The sequence below is a fragment of the Mesoplodon densirostris genome, chromosome 9 (assembly GCF_025265405.1).
Source record: "Mesoplodon densirostris isolate mMesDen1 chromosome 9, mMesDen1 primary haplotype, whole genome shotgun sequence".
NCBI lineage: Eukaryota > Metazoa > Chordata > Mammalia > Artiodactyla > Ziphiidae > Mesoplodon > Mesoplodon densirostris.
Genome location: NC_082669.1, coordinates 98895691 through 98917373, shown reverse-complemented (window position 1 = coordinate 98917373; position 21683 = coordinate 98895691). Strand labels below are relative to the sequence as shown.

At 37.2% G+C, this 21683-nt stretch overlaps 1 protein-coding gene across 2 annotated transcripts in view; it reads right to left on the bottom strand.

The window, feature by feature from the left end:
* The window catches only part of TRIM24 (tripartite motif containing 24), a 96494-nt gene that overhangs the window by 54701 nt on the left and 20110 nt on the right, over positions 1–21683 (bottom strand). For both annotated transcript variants that reach the window (XM_060108160.1, XM_060108161.1), the window contains exon 2: positions 526–644. In XM_060108160.1, the coding sequence (XP_059964143.1) occupies positions 526–644 (119 nt within the window). The remainder of the gene's footprint in view (positions 1–525; positions 645–21683) is intronic.

Genomic DNA, 21683 nt, shown 5'->3' with positions numbered 1-21683 from the left:
TATAACCTAAGAATAGAAGGAGGAAGCTTTTTTCTTTCTCTTCCAGTTGAGAAATAAAGGGGAATGATAGAATGAAAATGTCACCATTTTTCAAAGTCCTAATGAAATATGGAATCTTGGCAGTGCTCATTAACACCACAAACATCAGGAAAAAGACCACCAGACATCATAGGCTTCCTGCTTGAAATACACACAGACATATGGATGAAAGTATTCTTATGAAACAGCCTCTACATTTTTATCACCAGTTTACACAAAATACAGGAGACAGGGAAGCATGTTAAATGACTTAAGGAGAGGTCAGCAAAATTCAGAATAAGGCTAACTCTACTGGACTAACAACCCAGTTTATCCAGCAAATATGTTAAAAGGAAGGAAAAAGAAAGCCAAGCAAGGTGAAGGGGGCATCTGAAATTAATTAAAAGATATGTTTGAGACAAACCAACCAAATGCATGGTAAGTTCTCCAGCATTTCAGGCTGCCTCATTAAGAGGAGGCAAAAGATTCAAGACTTAATACACTTACCTGATTAGACTTTTCTACTGTACTGCTGGGAACCTCAGTAGTGTCCTTCACAAAAAAATTATCTATGATGTGTCTCTCAGCACATTCTTGGCTGCAAACTGGACATCGAATGACTCCCACTGGGAAAGAAAAAATTGTGTTCTAAGTTTTTTTTGGTTAAATTCAAGTATAATTGACATAACATTAAAATTAGCTTAAGGTGTACAACGTAATGATTTGATATTTGTATATATCACAAAATGATCACCACAAAAATTCAGTTAACATCTGTCACCATGAACAATTACAACTTTTTTTTTCTGGTGGTGAGAACTTTTAAGATCCACTCCTTCAGCTACTTTCAAATATACAATACAGTATTCCTAACTATAGTCACCATGCTGTACATTACATCCCCATGACTTACTCATTTTATAACTGGAAATTTCTACCTTTTGACCCTTTTCACCCATTTTGCCCCCCCCCCACTTCAGGCAACCACCAATTCTGTTCTTTATATCCATGAGCTCACATCCTAAGTTTTAATACAAACATACTGAGTCCTAACCCAACACATCTCATCCAAACTGTGAATGGATTCTGTGAATGTCCACTCTCTTCAAATTCATACCTATTACTTAACACAAAGCAATTCAATTTATGTATATATAGGGGTTTTAGATGCGTGTGTGCACCCACACGTGTGTGTATACATGTGGTGTGTATGTGTATATGTCCCACAGTAGTCTATTAAATGATGAATAAATGCTCATAATTTTAAATGAGATACCCTTCCAAATAAATATCCTTCTGACTATTCTTTTTATTGTTTAGCAACTTCGCTCACAGTGTTTTTCAAATAGAGATGTGCAGAGTCATACGGAGACTTGAAAAGAATGAGAGTCTGGTTCTCTCTGCACCTATGGAATCAGGATTTCTGAAAGTGGAATGCAGACATACCCATCTTGTTTATGTTTGTTTTTGTTCTGAATCTCGATTCAGAAACACCAATCTCCTTCTGTTAACAAGTGCAAATAGTGTTCCTTTTGGGTGGGGGGAGCGTGAATCTTTCATAGTGCTTGGTAAAACAATAAATAATTAATAATTGTGAATGAATTAAAATCTAAATTTTTAATTAAATTAAAAATTTAATATAAACTTGATGCAGCAATTTGTACCAAGGAGACTGCAATGAGGTTCCCAGATACATTTTTTTCAAAATGAAATGCATAAGAATGAACACAAAGTAATCCAAAGGTCAATTTCATTTGTATATACAAGAAATAAACAAAAATTTTAATTAAAAAAACTATTTTACAATAGCAACAAAAAAAAGTACTTAGTAGTAAATTTTTAAAAATGTATAAGGCGGGCTTCCCTGGTGACGCAGTGGTTGAGAGTCCACCTGCCGATGCAGGGGACACGGGTTCGTGCCCTGGTCCGGGAAGATCCCACATGCCGAGGAGCGGCTGGGCCCGTGAGCCATGGCCGCTGAGCCTGCGCGTCCGGAGCCTGTGCTCCGCAACGGGAGAGGCCACAACAGTGAGAGGCCCGCATAGCGCAAAAAAAAAAAAAATGTATAAGGCCATTGTGTAGAAAAATGTTAAGCTATATTTAGAATCATTAAAAAAAAATCTAAGTAATGAAAACACCATGTTCTTGATGGTAAAGATGCCAGTTCTCCCCAGACATGTCTATACATTCAATGCAGTTTTTAATAATAATACCAACAGGGATTGCAATAGAGTTTTGACAAGCTGGGGGAACATGTCTAACAAATAACACAGTAAATATTTAAAGCTATGGTAATTAAGATGGTGTGATATTTATGAAAGGATAAACAAAAATGGAACAGAATATATGTACCAGAAACACAAGACAGATGTGGCACTAGAAACTGGTGGAAAAGGGGTGCTACAGTTCGCTACAGTGGGAGGAGGATGAAATCAGATCTCTCCTTAATTCAAAAAATAATTCTCCAAGGGGGGAAAGCGGGGGTGGGTGGGGTGGTGGGATGAACTGGGAGATTGGGATGGACATACATACACTAATATGTATAATATAGATAACTAGTACGAACCTGTTGTATAAAAAAATAAAATAAAATTCAAAAAAAATTATTTTGGATAGGATAGATTAAGAACTTTAAAACTTTCAAGAGGAAATACAGGAGAGTATCTGTGTAACCTTAGAGGTGGAATAAATTTCTCAATCAAGAAACAAAGAGCAATGGGCTTCGCTGGTGGCACAGTGGTTGAGAGTCCGCCTGCCAGTGCAGGGGACACAGGTTCGTGCCCCGGTCCCGCGTACAGCAAAAAAAAAAGAAGTTAAGAACTACAGTTAGACAAAAGATTACCATGAAGAAAGTGAGAAGATAAGCCCCTGATTGGGAGAAGATATACCTGACACATAGCACTGACAAGAAATTAGTAATTAAAATCTGTAAAAATGTGACAATGCATTTCACAAAATAGAAAGATTGAGTAAACATGTTTTTCCTTATTCCAGATAAGTACAGCTAAAGACTCTAGACATTCTACATAAAACTGAGAAAGGTAGACAGGAGGCAGACTGTCTAGAGACCTCAGAACCCAAGGAATGACAATGGTGAGTTCACTGGGTCTTCTTTTAGCCTCATATATGCCAAAGTAGGTGCTCATGAAGCTACCATATCAGAAATATCAACAGGTGTCAACAAAAAAAAAGTCCACAAAAGCCTGCTCCCTCTATCCAGAGGACAGGAAAAGGGCAGCCTGGCAAGAAAGAAAACTACTCCAGCAAAACACCACAGAAAAAAATGTGCTTCCTCTCCCACCAACAAAGACCCAGTGGGAAGCCTAGACTTCTACCCTGGCCAAGCAGAAACCAGGTGCCCCAACCATCTCCTGCTGGCTGTGTCAGAGAAGCCTGGTGGGGAGTTAGGGCTTTGGTCCTCACTGGGTGGTAATGAGGCCCCCAGCAGTGTCAGTGGAGACTATGTGAGGAGCCTGAGCTTGTAACTCCAGGACAGTAATGAGGTACCCCTCCACCTCCATGCTGAAGGGTAGTGGAAAGTCTGGACTTTTATCACTATTTACCAGTAACCTCCCTCGCCCCTATATCCCCACTCCTTAGATGTGTCAATGAAGAACACATGGGAAGCAGTAAGTAGGCACCCATACCCCTACTAGCCACGGAGGTATCAACAGAGGCCTGGTGGGAGCATCAACTTCCACACCATTGACCAGTAAGGAGGAGGGCCTCCCTCTCAGGATATCAAAGGATGCAGCAAGGGGAACTTAGACTTCAACCTTTACCTCACAGGAGGCAGGAAATAATAAATATAAGAGCAGAAGTGAACGAAACTGAAAACTGAAAAGTCAATTCAACAAAAAGCTCATTATTCAAAAAGGTCAATAAAATTAACAAACCTCCTGCAAGACTGACAAAGACAAAGGAGAAGACACAATTTACCAAACATAAAGAATAAAAATGGGGATATCACTATAGACCACACAGACAGCAAAAGAATGACAGAGAAATATTAACACTACTCACACAAAATGACAACATAAGTAAAATGGACCAATTCCTCAAAAGGCACAAACAAATATGAAATAATTTGAACAGCCTTTTAACTACATGGAAATCGGCTCTAAACAAAATGAAATACTAACAAACATGTATATTACTTGTATGCTGAAAACTACAAAATTAAGAAACCAAAAAAGATCTAAATATATGGAGAGACAACATTCATGGATAGAGATAACTAATGTAGTAAAGAGGTCAATTATCCTTAATGTGATCTACTAGTTTAACAGAATTCCTAATACAAACCCAACAATATTTTTGTATAGATATAGACAATATTGTTTTAATATTTATATTAAAAGGCAAATGAAGGACTTCCCTGTTGGCGCAGTGGTTAAGAATCTGCCTGCCAATGCAGGGGACACGGGTTTGATCCTTGGTCCAGGAAGATCCCACATGCCGCAGAGCAACTAAGCCTCTGTGCCCACAGGTCACAACTACTGAAGCCTGCACGCTCTAGGCCCTCATGCCGCAACTACTGAGCCCACATGCCTAGAGCACGTGCTCCACAACAAGAGAAGCCACTGTAATGAGAAGCCCGCACACAATGAAGAGTAGCACCTGCTCGCTGTAACTAGAGAAAGCCCATGTGCAGCAACTAAGACCCAACGCAGCCATAAGTAAACAAACAAATAAATAAATAAATGGCAAATGCATTATAATAGCTGAATCGATAATGGAAAGAAGAATAAAGTGGAGGAATCACTCTATCCAATTTCAAGACTTATATAGCAACAGTAATCAGGAATGCCTGTTATTGACCAAAGAAGAGACACACAGATGAATGAAATAGAATGGAGACCTGAAACAGACCTATACAAGTAGGGCCAACTGATTTTTGACAGAGGTGCAAAAGCATCTTTATACTGATTAAGTCCAAAATGCTGATGAGAGATATACTGTGTTCATGGACTGGAAGACTCTTCACAATAAAGATGTCAATTCTCCTCAAATTGATCTATAGGCTAGTGTATTCCTATCAAAATCCTAGCTAGATCTCTTTGTAAATATACACAAGATTATTCCAAGATTTATGTGGAAAAGGAAAGGAACTAGCATAGCTAAAGCAAGTCTGAAAAAAGAAAAATATCGTGAGAAGACTCACTATCCAAACTTAAGACTTACATATAGTGAGTTAGACAGGGTAGTATTGGCAGTATACATGCACAGATGAATGGAACAGAATACAGCTTCTCTTGTTGTGGAGCACGTGCTCTAGGCATGTGGGCTCAGTAGTTGCGGCATGAGGGCCTAGAGCGTGCAGGCTTCAGTAGTTGTGACCTGTGGGCACATAGGCTTAGTTGCTCCGCAGCATGTGGGATCTTCCTGGACCAAGGATCAAACCCCACACAAGTAAGCGCAACTGATTTTGGACAAAAAGTATGAGAACAATTCATTGGAGGAAGGAAAGACTTTTCAACAAATTGTTGAAACAACAGGATATTCATAGGCAAAAACTGGACTTCAAACTAACCTTCACATTTTATATAAAAATTAACTCAAAGTGGATCAGATTTAAATATAAAACATAAAACTATAAAATCTTTGGAAGAAAACAGGAGAAAACAGGAGAAAATTTTAAGGATGTAGGACTTGCTGAAGGTCTTAGACATATCAAAGACAATCCATAAAAGAAAAATATGGATGAATTTTATTTCATCAAAATTTAAGACTTTTGCTCTGCAAAAGACCTATAAAGAAGATGGAAAAACAAGCTACACACTGGGAGAAAATAAGTGCAAACCACAGATCTGACGAAGGATTCATATCTACAATATAGAAAGAACTCTCAAAACTCAAAAAAACAAAAACCCAATTAGAAAATGGGCAAATGGGCCTCCCTGGTGGCGCAAGTGGTTGAGAGTCCGCCTGCCGATGCAGGGGATGCGGGTTCGTGCCCCGGTCTGGGAGGATCCCATATGCCGCGGAGCGGCTGGGCCCGTGAGCCATGGCCGCTGAGCCTGCGCGTCCGGAGCCTGTGCTCCGCGACGGGGGAGGCCACAACAGTGAGAGGCCCGCATACCACAAAAAAAAAAAGAAAAAAAAGAAAATGGGCAAAAGACATGAAGAGACATTTCATCAATAAGGATATGCACATGGCAAATAAGCACATGATAAGATGTTCCACATCACTAGCCATCAGGTAAATAAATGCAAATTAAGATCATGATGGGATACCAGCACAAAGCTATTAAAACAGGTAAAATAAAAAGTAGTGACAATGCCAAATGCTGACAAAAAATGTAGAGATATTAGATCTCTTATATATTCCCACTGGGAATGTAAAATAATAGAGCCACTGTGGAAAACAGTTTGGCAGTTTCTTAAAAAAGCTAAACATAACATTTATCATATGAATCAGCAATCTCAATCCTGGGCAGAAATAAATTTAGGTTCACACAAAAATCTGAACACAAATATTGTAATTCAGTGTTATTCATATTAGCCCAAAACTTGAAACAACCTAAATCTCTGTAAATAAGTTAATGGTTAAATAAACTGTGGTACATCCGTACCATGGGATAACAGTCACCAATCAAAGGGAACTAATTATTGATATATGCAACAAACTGGATGGATCTTAAGGGCATTAGTGTGAGTTTTTTAAAAAGCTGATTTCCAAAGGTCTTATGAATGATCCACTTACATAACATTCTCAAAATGACAAGATTATAGAGATGGGAAACAGACTACTACTTTCCCTGAAATTAGGGACAATGGGGTGTGGGGAGAGAGGGTAGGTTTGACTATAAAGGGGTAACAAGAGGGAAAGCTTTGTTGTTGGAATAGTTCTGCGTCTTGATTGTGACGTTATATGAATCTACACATGTGCTAAAGTTGCATTAAACCTATACTCACTATTGTAACAATGTTAATTTCCTGGTTTTGATATTGCATTGTAATTATATAAGAAGTAATCAATGGAAAAAACTGGGTACAAAGGCTCTCTCTGTAACTTCCCATGAATCTATTATTATTTCAAAATAAAAAGTCAAAAAAAACCCCTAAAAAGAACATCTATTTAGTGCTCTCCTTATATGTACTGCTTTATCCTCATACAAATGAGGAAATGGAGATCAGAGAATCTGATTAACTTGACCAAGGTCACACACTAGTGGAGCTGTGATTTGAACCCACGGCTGACTGACCCCAGAGTGCAGTGTACTACCACACTTTACAAAAATGTCTTAGAAAGCCATGGGTTCACAGATTGCACCATTTTGACAGATAGGATATTAGTCCACGAATTAAGGATCCCATTTGCTGTAAAATGGATGGCTAGTGGGAAGCTGCTGCATAGCACAGGGAGATCATCTGGATGCTTTGTGAAGCCTAGGGGGTGGGATAGGGAGGGTGGGAGGGAGGCTCAAGAGGGAGGGGATATGGGGATATATGTATACATACAGCTGATTCACTTTGTTGTACAGCAGAAACTAACACAACATTGTAAAGCAATTATACTCTAATAAAGACATTAAAAAAAGAAGAAAGAATCCCGTTTATGTATGGTGATGAGTTTGACCTAAATGAATTTAAACCCAAACAAATGCTAGCTCAACAATACTTTGTTACCCATAAAAAGTTAGTGGGAAAATGTAATTTCTGTTCCAGTCTGAGCACATTTAAAGTTCCTCTATACAGACTGGTGGAGATCAGCATCTGGAATATATCCTTCTAGAAATTAGAGTGATTAAAATCTGATTAAAGAAAAATAATTCTGTGAGAAGTGTGTAGATATTTTCTTCAATCATTCATCACTGTGTACTTAATGGCCATGGTTGTTTTTTTCTGTTATTTAGTGGGTTGAAAAAATTTTAAATGGTGCATAGCCTCCTTTAAGTCTGTTTTCAAATGTTACCTTTGATGATGCCTGCACCCCCATCCACCTTCCTGCACAACAGATTCCCCTAATCCTGCTCTAATTCTTTTCTCTCTGCTAGTTATCCTTCAGTTTCATTTATTTATATTTATTGTTTATTGTCTGACTATCCCAAGTAAAATGTAAATTGTCTGGTTAGTTCACAGATATTCCAAAGCACCTAAACATGTACCTGGCACATAGCAGTACTCAATAAATATTTGGTGAATGAGTGAATGAACTCCCTTAGTGATGCACACACCTTGTGATCCACAGTTTCACCATGGAGAAACTCTTCAGCATCAGGAAACATGCTCAACAATGTTCATAGCACCATTTTTCAGAAAAGTCCACAAATAGAAACAATCCAAATGTCCATCAACAGAACAAAAACACTGTGGTATATTCAAATAATAGAACACTATCCAGCAATAAAATCAATGCATGTAAACTACAGATGGCTGAATCCTCAAAAATATGTTAAGTGAAGAAAGTCCCAGAAGAATATGTATTATACTCTATCAAAGTTGAAAAATAATATATAAGAAAGCATATATAGCTGATAAACTGTAAAGAAAAACAAGGGAATGATTAACACAAAATTCTGGATAGTGGCTAGGCTATGCCTAGGATGGAGGAAAGAATAAGCAGCTCCCCTCCAATACTAATTTCAAGCCCATCTATCTTTCCTGAACCAAACCATTTCGAAGGCCTAAGAGCACATGGAGATAAATAGGATGCAAGCCAATGAAATCTCATGCCCAGTCTAAGGTTAAAAGAGAGCCTGAGGACTAGTAAGCAGCTACTCAGTTCTAGTGCATTAAGTATTATCCCCATTTTACAGATCAGGAAACTGAGCACCATGACTTGCCTGTGGTCATTCAACTACTAACTGGCAACTCTGGAATTTGAATTCTGTGTACACATCTTACGTACATTCTACATGGAAACTATTTAAATAAAGAGGATATAGCATGGATTTTAAAGCTATATAGACCTATATTATTCCTCTTTATTGACTGTTCTATATCCCCTAAACAATCTTTCTGAGCCTCTATTTCCTCTTCTGTAAAGTAACAGTACATGATAATCATGATAATGGTTACCATATTGAGAACTTACTGTGCTCAGGTTATAGTGCTAAATATTCCATGCTCAACAGAACAAATTTGAGGCAGAACTGTTATAAGGATTATATTAATAAATGTATAAAAAGGGCCTAACGATGCTGGGCTGGTACCTGGTAAACCTGTACATCATACTCTATGCCCCCAATTAAAATCAGGTAACAGCTGACTCCTTCTGAAAGGACCAGCACAACCTCACCTACCTCATTCCTTCAAATCATCTACTAAGACTTACACAAATGAACTCTGAGTCATAGAGGTACCTCAGCCTAACAAGGAACAGTGAGGCCAAATGTTGGTAAATCTCAAATTTGCAACTTTACCCATACTTCATTCCCAAGCTCAAGATGTACCTTGTCAGTAGAAGAAAAAATAAGGCACTGCATATTATACAGTAAATACCTGAATGCCTATATGAAGAAAGTGATTCTTTGACACACTATCCTGGAAAGGGTGGGGATACTTCAGAAACATAATAAAATTCCCATTTTTGAAAAGGGAAAATTTGAAATCGGAAAGGCAAGCAGGGAGTCAACTTTAATTCAAGAGAAAAGTAAAGCAAACAGACTAGTACAAATGCTACAAATTGCTTCTCTTTGCTGTTGCCAGAATATGTGCTGGGAACAAGCTAAACAAGGATATCAACTATTTATTAATCAAGTTGAAAGAACTAACAATTCAGTATTATATTTATCTGTATTTTAAAGGAAAAGGACTGCTGAAAGTTATATGTAAGTTTCTGTGCTTGCCAAATGAAATCATGAAAGATGTTTAATTATAAGGTCATAAAAACATGACTGATATAAGAGATTAATGATAGATCATAAATTACACATTTATAAAAGTAGCTGGACTTAAACTTACTAGGATCTGGTTTTATTCTTTTTATTCTACGAATTAAATATTTACAGTTTTGGGGCTTTGAGATGTAAATATGATTTGTTATCTCCTTTGTGAAGTTTTAGTGTCTAAACCTAAGCATAATGCAGGGCTTATGCTTTGAAATTAAGTACTAGGAATGGCTGGCAACTCTTTGCCCATCTCCATAAAAGAGACGTATGTGGCTTCAAAGCCTCTTATTACACACTGTGGATCACAGACGTAAGTGAGTTGAAGGATAGGACCATGAGATGGAGCACCACCAGTCAGGCAACTATATTTCAACATCCATGGGAGAAAAAGGAGAGGATCTATGTAATGCAAAATAGTGCTCTGTCCGTGGTCCTGTCAATACCATTGACGGCTTGCTACTTAAGCATATGGGTGTGAATATAACAAAAGACCCAATTAGATGCTACCTACAAGAAACTCAATTTAAATGCACACACAGGTTTAAAAAAATGAAAGGATGGAAATAGATACACATTCAAATAATAAGCATATGAAACCCTGAGGACTTTATAATAGTATCAGACAGAGCAGACTACGGAACTAGAACTATTACCAGATATAAAGTGAGGACAGTGTATAATGATAAAGAGCTTGATTCCTCACCAAGACATATAATCCTAAATGCTCAATTACCTAATTAACATGTCAGAACACATCATGTAAAAACTGATACAGCTCTAAAGAGAAACAGACAAACCCACATGATAGTTGGAGATTTCAACTCTCCTCTCAGTAATCAATAGAGCAATAGATAGAAAATCAGTAAACACATAAAAGACTTGAACAAAAGAATCAAATAACTTGATCCAATTGATGTTTAAAGCACACCTAATGTTAGCAGAATACATATTCTTAAAGTGTGAATGGAATATTCACCAAGATATAACATACGTTGGGCAATAAACCAAGTATGGGTTAAAAGACCTAAAAACACACAAAATATGTTCCATGAGTACAATGAGGTAAACTTAGAAATCAGTAACAGAGAGAACTGGAAAACCCCCGAATATTTGGAAACTGAACAACTTACTTCCAACCAACCTATGTATTAATGAAGAAAGGTCTAAAAACCAATGGTCTAAACATTCTCCTCCAGAAGCCAGAAGAGCAAATTAATCCACCAAAAAAAAAAAAGTAGAAGGAAGGAAATTATAAGGAGCAGAATACAATGAAGAAGAAAGAAAATGGCAATAAAGAAAAAAAAATCAATGAAACCAAAGCCAGTTCTTGGGGGTGTGGGAAAAATTAATAAACCTCTAGCTAGACTGATCAAGGAAAAAGAAAAAAAAACGACCAAAATCAAAAGTAAAAGAGTCCATTTCTACAGATTCCATGGAGCTTAAAAAAGTATGGGAATATTGTCAACTTGACTAAATGTGTTGATTCTTTAAAAGAAACAGTTATCAGAATCTTCTCAAGTAGAAACAGAAAACCTGAATATATCAATTAAAGCAACTGAATGCATACTTAAAACCTGTCCCATAAAGAAAAGTCTAGACCTAAAAGGGACCACTGGATCCCATCAAATATTTAAAGATAATACTAACTCTAAACAATTCTTTTAGAAAATAGAGGAGGGACACTTCCAATCTCATTTTATAAGGCCAATATTACCCTGATATTAAAATCAAGGAAAGAAAAGTACAGACCAATATCTCATCAATGAAATATCAGAAAATCAAATTCAGAACACATAAAATTGATAATACATCAGTTAAGTAGAGTTTATTACAGAAGTGAAGGGTTGGCTGAGCATTCAAATCAATTGAAGTAATTCACTATATTAACAAAATAAAGGAGAAAAGCCATATGATCATCTTTGAAAATTTCAACACTCATGCAAGATTAAAAAAAAAAACCTCTCAGCAACCTAGAAATAGAATGAAACTTCCTCAACCTGATAAAGACCATGTATGAAAATCCTACACCTAACATATTTAATGATGAAATGCTTTCTGGTGTGATTTGGAAGAAGGCAAGGGTATCCACTCTCACAACTTCTATTCCAAGCTGTTTTGTTTCTTTAGATAAAGAAATAATATTTTCAGTTTTAAAAGTTTACTTTTTTATTTTGGAATATAATTATTTTTGAATATGTAAAATATTTACATGGTTCAAAAGTCAAAAACTATATTAGAAAGTATACCAGATTTCACTCCCATCCCTATCCCTCTTATCCATTTCATTCCATCTACCCCACTTCCTACAGGTAACCATTTTTATTAAACCATGTTTGTGGTTTATCCTTCTAAGTAACTCTGTTTTTCTATCCACAAAAGTTCTTTTTGAAAAAATACTTTTTTTCAAATACAAAAACTAGCAAACTACTATATACAAAGTATATAGCATCTTCTATGGAGTATTCTTACCTAACAAGGTTTAACATGAATTTAATCAACTAAACTACTAGTTGAGAGGAATGACTTAAAAAGCCTATGAGGGAACACCACACAAATCCAGAATGCAAAATATTTTATAATCTAACTGACTGGTTCTCTCCACCAAGTACAAATTATAGAAATGAAGATAGAAGAGGGAACTATTCTAGATTAAGAAAGACTTAAGAAACATGATATCCAAAATCATGCTGTATAGCTAATCCTTGACTGGATTCTGGTTTGAACAAAACAGCTTAAAGGGGGCTTCCCTGGTGGCACAGTGGTTGAGAGTCCGCCTGCCGATGCAGGGGACACGGGTTCATGCCCCGGTCCGGGAGGATCCCACATGCCGCGAAGCGGCTGGGCCCGTGTGCCATGGCCGCTGAGCCTGCGCGTCCAGAGCCCGTGCTCTGCAACGGGAGAGGCCACAACGGTGAGAGGCCCGCGTACCGCAAAAACAAACAAAAAAAACAGCTTAAAGGACATTTTTGGGGGGTAAATGTGAGGATGGACTTGTACTAGAACACTAGGAAATAATAGCTATTTTAGTTGTCCATGCTAATAATGATATTGGGATTATCAAGGTTACTTTCCTTATTTTTTGGAGATGCAAGTTAAACTATTTAAGGATGAAATGCCAAATCTGTGATTTACTTTAAAGTAGCAAAAATGGCAGCAAAGGATGTCATTAAAAAAATGGCAGCTTGGGGGGTTGGTTTCTCTACCAAAACAACCATTAAGCTGGAAAAAACTATCAGAATCAACTATTCCAGAATTTTGAAACTGGTTCAGACGTTTACAGCAATCAGGGAAGAACTTAATGAAGGAAGGGGCTGCTGTACTTTGGTAAGAGGGCTGCTTGCTTGAACCAGCTACCATGCCCAATTCCTTAATTCTGCTGCAAAGTGGGGACAGCAGCCCACATCCCTGAAGTGGCTGGCTAGTGCCAGGTGGACAGGATCTTGAACTCAAAAATTAGGGGATTACGTGATTTAGTTAGCATGGGGGTTCTCTGAGGGTCAGCTGAGATGCTTGGCTTTATTCAGCTCCCCTGGGCTGCAGTTGCTTCTCTGGCAGCACATATCAGAACATTTAAAGAGGTATACACACTTTAAAATCTACACATTTGGGGCTTCCCTGGTGGCGCAGTGGTTAAGAATCCACCTGCCAATGCAGGGGACACAGGTTTGAGCCCTGGTCCGGGAAGATCCCACATGCCGTGGAACAACTAAGCCCGTGCGCCACAACTACTGAGCCTGCGCTCTAGAGCCCACGAGCCACAACTACTGAGCCCACGTGCCACAACTACTGAAGCCTGCGCACCTAGAGCCTGTACTCTGCAACAAGAGAAGCCACCGCAATGAGAAGCCAGCGCACCGCAACAAAGAGTAGCCCTAGCTTGCCACAACTAGAGAAAGCCCGCGTGCAGCAATGAAGACCCAACGCAGCCAAAGATAAATAAATAAATAAATCTACACATTTAAAGAAATCTCTAAGAGGTTGTAGGCTGAGATAACAGGTCAGTAACACACATAAGAAGGAAGGCTTTGCAAAAGTAGTTTCGAAGAAAAATGAACAGAACTTGAGGGACCTGTGAGATACCGTCAAACGTACCAACATACAAATCATGGCAGTCCCAGAAGAAGAGAGAGAGAAAAGGGCAGGGAAAAAAATATTTGAAGAAATAATGACTAAAAACTTCCTAAATTTGATGAAAAACATGAATATACATGTCTAAGAAACTCAACAAACTCCGAGCAAGATAAACTCAAAAAGATCTTGTTTATTATGGTAACTCTAGAACTCTAATTTTCCCACTCCTCAGGGATTGCTGAATTTTGCTCATTGATTGCCGGAGCAGTCCATTTGTGACTTTTCCAAACTATTTTGTAAAGTGTGTATGAATTCCTAGTGAGTGTGGTCATTGAAGTTTCTGTTCCATACTATCTGGCAGCCAGCCAGTAACCTGACTAAGATGTCCTTAAATGTCTGGATCCAAAAGGGGAGAGAGTTACCATCTCTATATCTCAGCAAATGACAGAGTCCAGCCCTCTAGCCCTAAAGGATCTGTGAGACTGACCAAAACATACAACCCCCAAGTTTTGGAGCCCTCTTATCAAAGAGCAGCAGCCTCTCCCTTCATCAAGCACTCCCCTGGTTCTTTCAAGTGTTTGAGCAAGGTCCAGAGTCTGAAATAGTTCATTCTGGTAATTTTTTCCAGTATTTTTTTAAAATTGTTTCAGTGGAGGAACTGACACCTAGAGAAGTGTGCATAACTCTAAAGAAAACTTCATACAAGTAATATAAAAAAGGAAAATCATAGGCCACCTCTCTCATAAATGTAGAAGCAAAAATCATAACATATCAGCTAACCAAGTTCTGCAATGCATAAAAGGATAATATAACATCACTAAGTAGCCTTCTGCTTGGGAATGCAAGTTATTCTATTATTAGAAAATTAAATCTTAGAATTCACCACATAATAAAGAAAAAAATTATCCTCACTAGATGAAGTGTTTGATTAAAAAAAATTTATTCACAATTAAGGAAAAAACAAAAACCGAAAACCTTTTGTGGATATTAGGAATAAATGAGGTGGTGTAAGGCCTATATATTGTTCCGTCTCAATTCTGGCAGAATTGGGAGAGCCTAACTGCAAGTATCCCTCCCCATTCTACTACCACAGATAAGATCCCCTAACAAACAATTACTCTTTTATCAAAGGGACCAGTTTCTGCTTACCCTTAAATAGCGGGTTTCAGTTCCTTGCCAGCTTACAGAATTATTCAAACACGCCAATCACATCCTCCTGTGGGAACCAGGGGGCACCCTACTTTCATAATAGTGCATACAAAGCCTGCCTCCCACAGTACCTAGTTGTTCACTCTGTCCCTGTGTGGCCTTGAATGGCATGCAGTGGCCTCCTCCCTAGGGCTGTGAGTATATGTGACTAATACACTACTGTCCATCTCATTTGTCTAGGGTTAGGGCCATTCTTATGATGGGAGTCCTGCCCTCACCAATGGAATAAAGAATAGGCTATTAGGGCTTCCCTGGTGACGCAGTGGTTGAGGGTCTGCCTGCCGATGCAGGGGACACGGGTTCGTGCCCCAGTCTGGGAAGATCCCGCGTGCCGCGGAGTGGCTAGGCCCATGAGCCATGGCCACTGAGCCTGTGCGTCCGAAGCCTGTGCTCCGCAATGGGAGAGGCCACAACAGTGAGAGGCCCACGTACCACAAAAAAAAAAAAAAAAAAAAAAAAAAATTAAGATAAACAACTCAATATAAAGATGGGACAGAGACTTGAACAAGCACTTCACAATAGCTGAAATCCAAATGGTCAATATGCGTATCAGATCCAGAGAAGTTAACAAGAAACATCCATCAGATTGCCAAAAAATAAAAAGGATAACACCAAACGCTGGTGAGCATCCACATCTCAGCCAACAGGAACACAGGTTAGCTGCTGGTGGGTATATGAAAGTTGGTAAAAGTTAAATTGACTATTTACATACTCCATGACCCAGAATTCTGCTTTTCAGTAAAACAAAACAAAACTCAGGACTCCTATATATGAACAGCAGGATACATTAACAAGAATGTTAATAGCTGCATTGCTTTAAAAAGTCCAAAATGGGCAACATTTCAAATGCCCAGCAACAATAGATAAGTTGTGGTATATTTGTATAATGTATTATTACACAGCATTAAAAATGAATGAGCTATATAGCTATATGCAGTAACATGTATGACTTGTCCAATGTTTAATGAAAATAGCAAGAAATGAAATGAAATATAACAAAATTGTTCTTTTTACACAAAGTCCCCAACAGGCTAAATTATATTTACCATAAAGTAAATGAAGGAAGTGATTAACATAAACGGGCAAATCGACTCCATCTATGGGACAGGAAGGGGTGATGAAAAAGGGACACACAAGGAACTTCCGGGGTACTGGCAATGCTCATTTCTTGATCTGGGTGGTAGTTACATGAGTGTTCACTTAATCTGTTAACTGCACATGTGTTTTCTTCACAACTTTAAAAAGTTTAAAAGTCCTAATTTGGGCGGGGGTGGAACCTATTCAACAAAACTGAGAAAGCAGCAAGAACAGTTAGGAAGTAGCTGAAATGACCCTAAGAAACAGAGAAGGCCTGAACTAAGAAGATAAAAAGAAGGGAACAAGATTTTTGACAGATGTAAAAAGGAAAGTTGACAGAATTTGTCTGGGAGGGTAGCTTTAAAAAGTCAAGGAAGAAGCTTTAACTTTTAGCTTAGTACTTTTAAACACATATTGAATATATAGGAAAAGAACATATAAATAATGGACATTTCCACAATCAAATTAAATATTATTTAAACAAGTTGACTTCTACTAACTAAATACTGCCACAGGTATGATTTTAAGAGAATTTTTTCTACTTTTAAAATAATGTAATTTGCCCTGACTTATCATCATGCTTCCCAGTTTTTTCTTTAATTCTACTAATACATGACACCAAGTACTTTTTAAATTACTGTATAAGAGTTATTATAAAAAACAGGAGTCCCCTGTCCAACTGTACAATGGAAGATGATGGATAAGCCCCCATCCAAAACTCCCTCTTTATCATCCTAACATTTATTTGTTAGTTTTCCATTAAATCAAACCATTATGAGCCTTTACTAATATTCACAACTGAGCCACAGAACATATTACATTTATATTTCCTTTCTCAAACAATTTTGTTCATAGTAATGAACAGTTCCTACATTTTACAATTCGCTTAGTTTTTAGGTATTCATCACTAAATCAGCCCCACGCTTTCCAACAAATCCCTTTCAATGTGTTCAAGTGTATCAAGTGGTCTATGAACTTTACTTTCGTTTACTCAGATGTGTCCTTCTCTGAGAAGTCCTTACTCCAGCTCCAGTCTTCCTCAAGCATGCTGCAAGCTGCTATCCTGGACTTTCCTTCACCATTATCCTGCAAATTCTTTTGCCTGATGACATTAACATAATTATCTATTTGCTTTATGCCAATGAAATAGAAAGTTTCCAAGTAACTATACCAGGATAATAACTAAAAATAAGCCACAGAATGAAATATAAAATTAATTTTTCTGTTTAGGGAAATAGCATACTAGAGATGCACAGTCAATGTTGTAATTTAAAATCAGTTGAAAAAAAATCCTTTACTATGTTAGTAAAAGTACCTGGTTGATTATATTCATGTGTTCATTTGTTTCGGGGTGGTTTTGGGGGAGGAGGGGGCTAATACTTTAGTTTTTATTATATAACACTCTTACACTGTTCCAAAAATCAATACTGCAATGCAAGTTACATAAATGGGTCTGCTTTCATGCCTATCCCTTCTCCATTCCCTCTTGCCTCCACTGGTAGTCATTTTTCAGATTTTTATTATTTTTTTAAAAAATATAAGCATGTATTGGGTTGGCCAAAAAGTTCATTATGGAAAAGCCCAAAAGAACTTTCTGGCCAGTGCAATTTTTTCTCTTTCTCCCTCTCTCTTATTTCTTATTGTTACTGAGATATTGCTTTTAGGCCATTTTAGTGGACAGGGGTAAGAAACGCACACTGACACAACTTCACTCCACTTCTTCAAAGTCAGCATTACAGTCTTCTGCATCTTGCCATTTTTTACTCAACCATACATCCTGGAATTCACTCCATAGCAGCCTATGGAGATCTTCTCCCCTCCTCTTTTACGTCTGCACAGTAATACATCAGAGTGTATTCCACCAGTTACCTACTGCTAGTCACTCCAATTTTTCATTTTTGCAAGCACGGCTGCTACAACCCTGCACATACATAATTTTATACTTTTGCAATTCTACCGTTGTGATGTATTCCTAAAAGTGAATATTGCTGGGTCAGTGAGGAAATGCATTTCCCATTTTGCTGGATGTTGACAAATTCCATTCCTTAGGAGTTTTACCATTTTTCATTCCCGCCAACAATACCACTGAGTGTCTTACTTTCTCCACAGTTTCACCCAAAAAGTATAATGCCAAATATTGGGGGGGGGGGGGGTTGCCATTCTATTAAGTGAAAACATGGTGTTTCAGTACAGTTTTAAATTGTACTTCTACTATTATAAGCATATTGTCATGTTTAATGTATTACTTCTACTCCTTTTCTGTTATCTAAAACCTACTCTTTATCATTATTAAATCTTTCCTTCTGCATTCTTTTCTTTTGTTGTCTTTCTACCTTTTTGAGTATTCACTTATTTTCATTTTCATTGATGTAAACGTTTGATGCTAAGAATTTTCTTATGATAAAAGCTTTGGCTATAACACAGATGCTCATGTGGCATATCCAGTCTGTCACCTGTTTTTATAAAGTTTTGTTGGAACAGCCAGATAAACTTGTTTATATATTGTCTACGACCACTTTCACACTACAATGGAAGAGTCTGAAAGCTGCAAGAGATCATATGATCTGCAAACTTTAAAGTATTTACTATCCATCCTTCTGTAAAAAGAGGAAAAAAAAAACAGTTTACTGACCCCTGCTATAATGTATTGATTCTGATGTGTCATGTCAAGTAACCTAACAATTCTACTTGAATTTTCACTTTAAGCCAAGAGCGGTTTGGCAGTATGTTTGTTAGTTTCCAGGTGGAAGGGCCTTTTTTTCAATTTTTTGTACTGATTTTTAGTCCAAAAATGCTGTATCTATTTGGGGGGGAAATTTTGGAGAGTTTTCTTTATATGTCAACAAAAAATCATTTTTTCATCAATGCTCCACACGCTTTTTCAAAGATGGTGTATTCTCCCATATGCAATATACAGCCACGAGATCCTCCTTTTGGTTGTGCTATTTAGGTCTTAAATAGCCTTATAAAATTTCTGTCCACTTGACCTATCTTCAACTGAGATTTTAAGTCTTCTTTTACTAATTCTTATTGACTCTCCTGAAACTGTTTTAAAAAAATCAAGTTGTCATTAATATCCATGTATCCAATAATACATCTTCATTAAGACTTGCAGCTTGTAACCTTATAATGTTACCTCTTTAATGATTTCTAGCTTGAGTTCTACCTTGTGCAACATCAAAATAGTGACCTCTGTTTTCTTATTTCATTTGTCTGGCATATCTTTGCCTAACCTCTTATTCTTAACTTTTCTGAGTCTTTCAGTTTTGTGGTTATATCTTTTGCATAGAGCACAGAGGTGGCTTTCGCTATGTTAATTAACCCGAAAATACTTTTTTCTCTTAAGAAGCCAGTTAAGCTCATTTAATGATATGCCTGATATGGTCTCAATTCTGTCAGAGAGAATATATAAATGATCTCACTGTGTTTATTTCCTTTGTTCGTTTTTTCCCCTTCCATATTTCTTTTGGTATCTAGAAAGGTTTTGGTTTTTGTCCTAATGGTCCCTTTTTATGTGAATACTTATATATAACCTTAGTTCTCTCTTAAATACTGTCTATTGATTCCCTAGTATAAACAATATAGAAATTAGCTCTTTTCTTCCTCTCATACCATCTCTGCACTGCAACCCCCGGCATCTATTTAAAGTAATAATATTCTTTGATGCCCTGGTGAATTTCTATAAGGCAATCAATGAGTCTATTAAATCATTTCTTGGTTGTCTGAAATTTATTCTCTAATAGCTTTCTCAGGAAAGATTTATGTGAACTATATTCCTTAAGTTCTTGAATAACTGTAATATATCTACATTGTCAGAGCATATAACAAGAACATACTACTTTGTCACCCTTTCTCCCACTTATTAAATTCAGTTCTACAGTTAGACATAAGAATTCCCTGCAGAACATCTTCCCTGTTGTTTTCTTGGCATAAGACATTAATATACAGACTCAACAGCATGGTATTGGCATAAAGACAAATAGATCAATGGAACAGAACAGAGAGGCCAGAAATCCAGACATACATGGACAATTAAATTGACGCTTGACAAAGGCAGTGTGGTACAAAAAGAATAGCGTTCTCAGCAGCAGTGGTGGAAAAATTAAAATATCCACATGTAAAATGAACTTGGATCCATGCTTTATACCACATATAAAAATTAACTGAAAATAGATCATTGACCTAAAAGTAAAACTTAAAATTATGAAACTTCAGTGAGAAAACATTTGTGTTAGGTAAAGATCTCTTAGATACAGCACAAAAGGAAAATTAAAATAAGATAAATTGGACTTTATCAAAATAAGAAATTGGGGATACTTGAAGGAACAACTAAGGCTGGTATACAAACAACATGAGATGAATCTAAAAACTCTTTGTTTTGCCAGAAAGTAAGAAGTGTTCAAAAATCAACAGGGGTGTGTCAAAGGACAAGATGTCAACTTGAAGGATTTGTACTACCCAAATGGGAACAATTTGATTATCAAAATAAAAAACTAAAGAAATGGATTATAACATATTAAATTAAAAAATTCATAAGCCCATAATGATAAATAAATGGAAAAGGAAAATGTCACTGAAACAGTAAATGATCAACCGATAAGCATGGAATGATATAAAAATCACCATTTTGCAACATCACAGTAATAACTGATGAAAGCATGAATCAGCAGTGGATGCCCATCAAAAAAGTTTTTGGGAACAGAATATTCACACAGACCCCAAAGTACCTCTCAGGATGTTACGTATTAATTACAAAGGGGAGAAAAGACATCTTTAAGGTGGAGAAATCTGGCATTCACCCCCTTAAACAAGTGATCAAAGCCAACACCAATAATAATGGGACAGAATGAGATCATAGCTTCCTAAGGTAAAGCACTGAAAAGGACACATCATTTATGCCCAAAATGCTGCTTCAGTCTGGTTACAATAAGGAGAGAGGAACCATACATTGAGTTTGAAAAAATAAGTTTAATATACATAATTGTTAACCACATGAAGGAATTGGGTTAACAAGAACTGGTCAGTAAGACACAGAGAGAACTCTAAAGAATACAGGTATAATATCAGACATGATATGATACGATATGGCATAATAGCCACTACCTCTAAGGCTGAGACAGAATGCCCGAGGAAGTATTTTCCCTCCAGGGCTGATATTAGACTTTGGTGGAGAAGGCACAGCGAAGGCTTGAACTTTGGTGCTGCACCAGAGGGATTTGTTGGAGATCCAGTCTTTGGAACTCGTCCACAAATGTATTCTATGGAATGTGCTGGCAATCTGTATCTTGGATCCTCACAACATCCCCTCCACCCAAAAACAAAAACAAACAAACAAAAAAACCCACAACTGGGTTTTTTTTTGTTGTTGTTGAAAGGCAATATTGGGACTATTGGTAAAATCTGAATATGTATTACGTATTAGATAACAGTGTTGTATCATTGTCAAATTTCCTAAATTTGGTAACTATACTG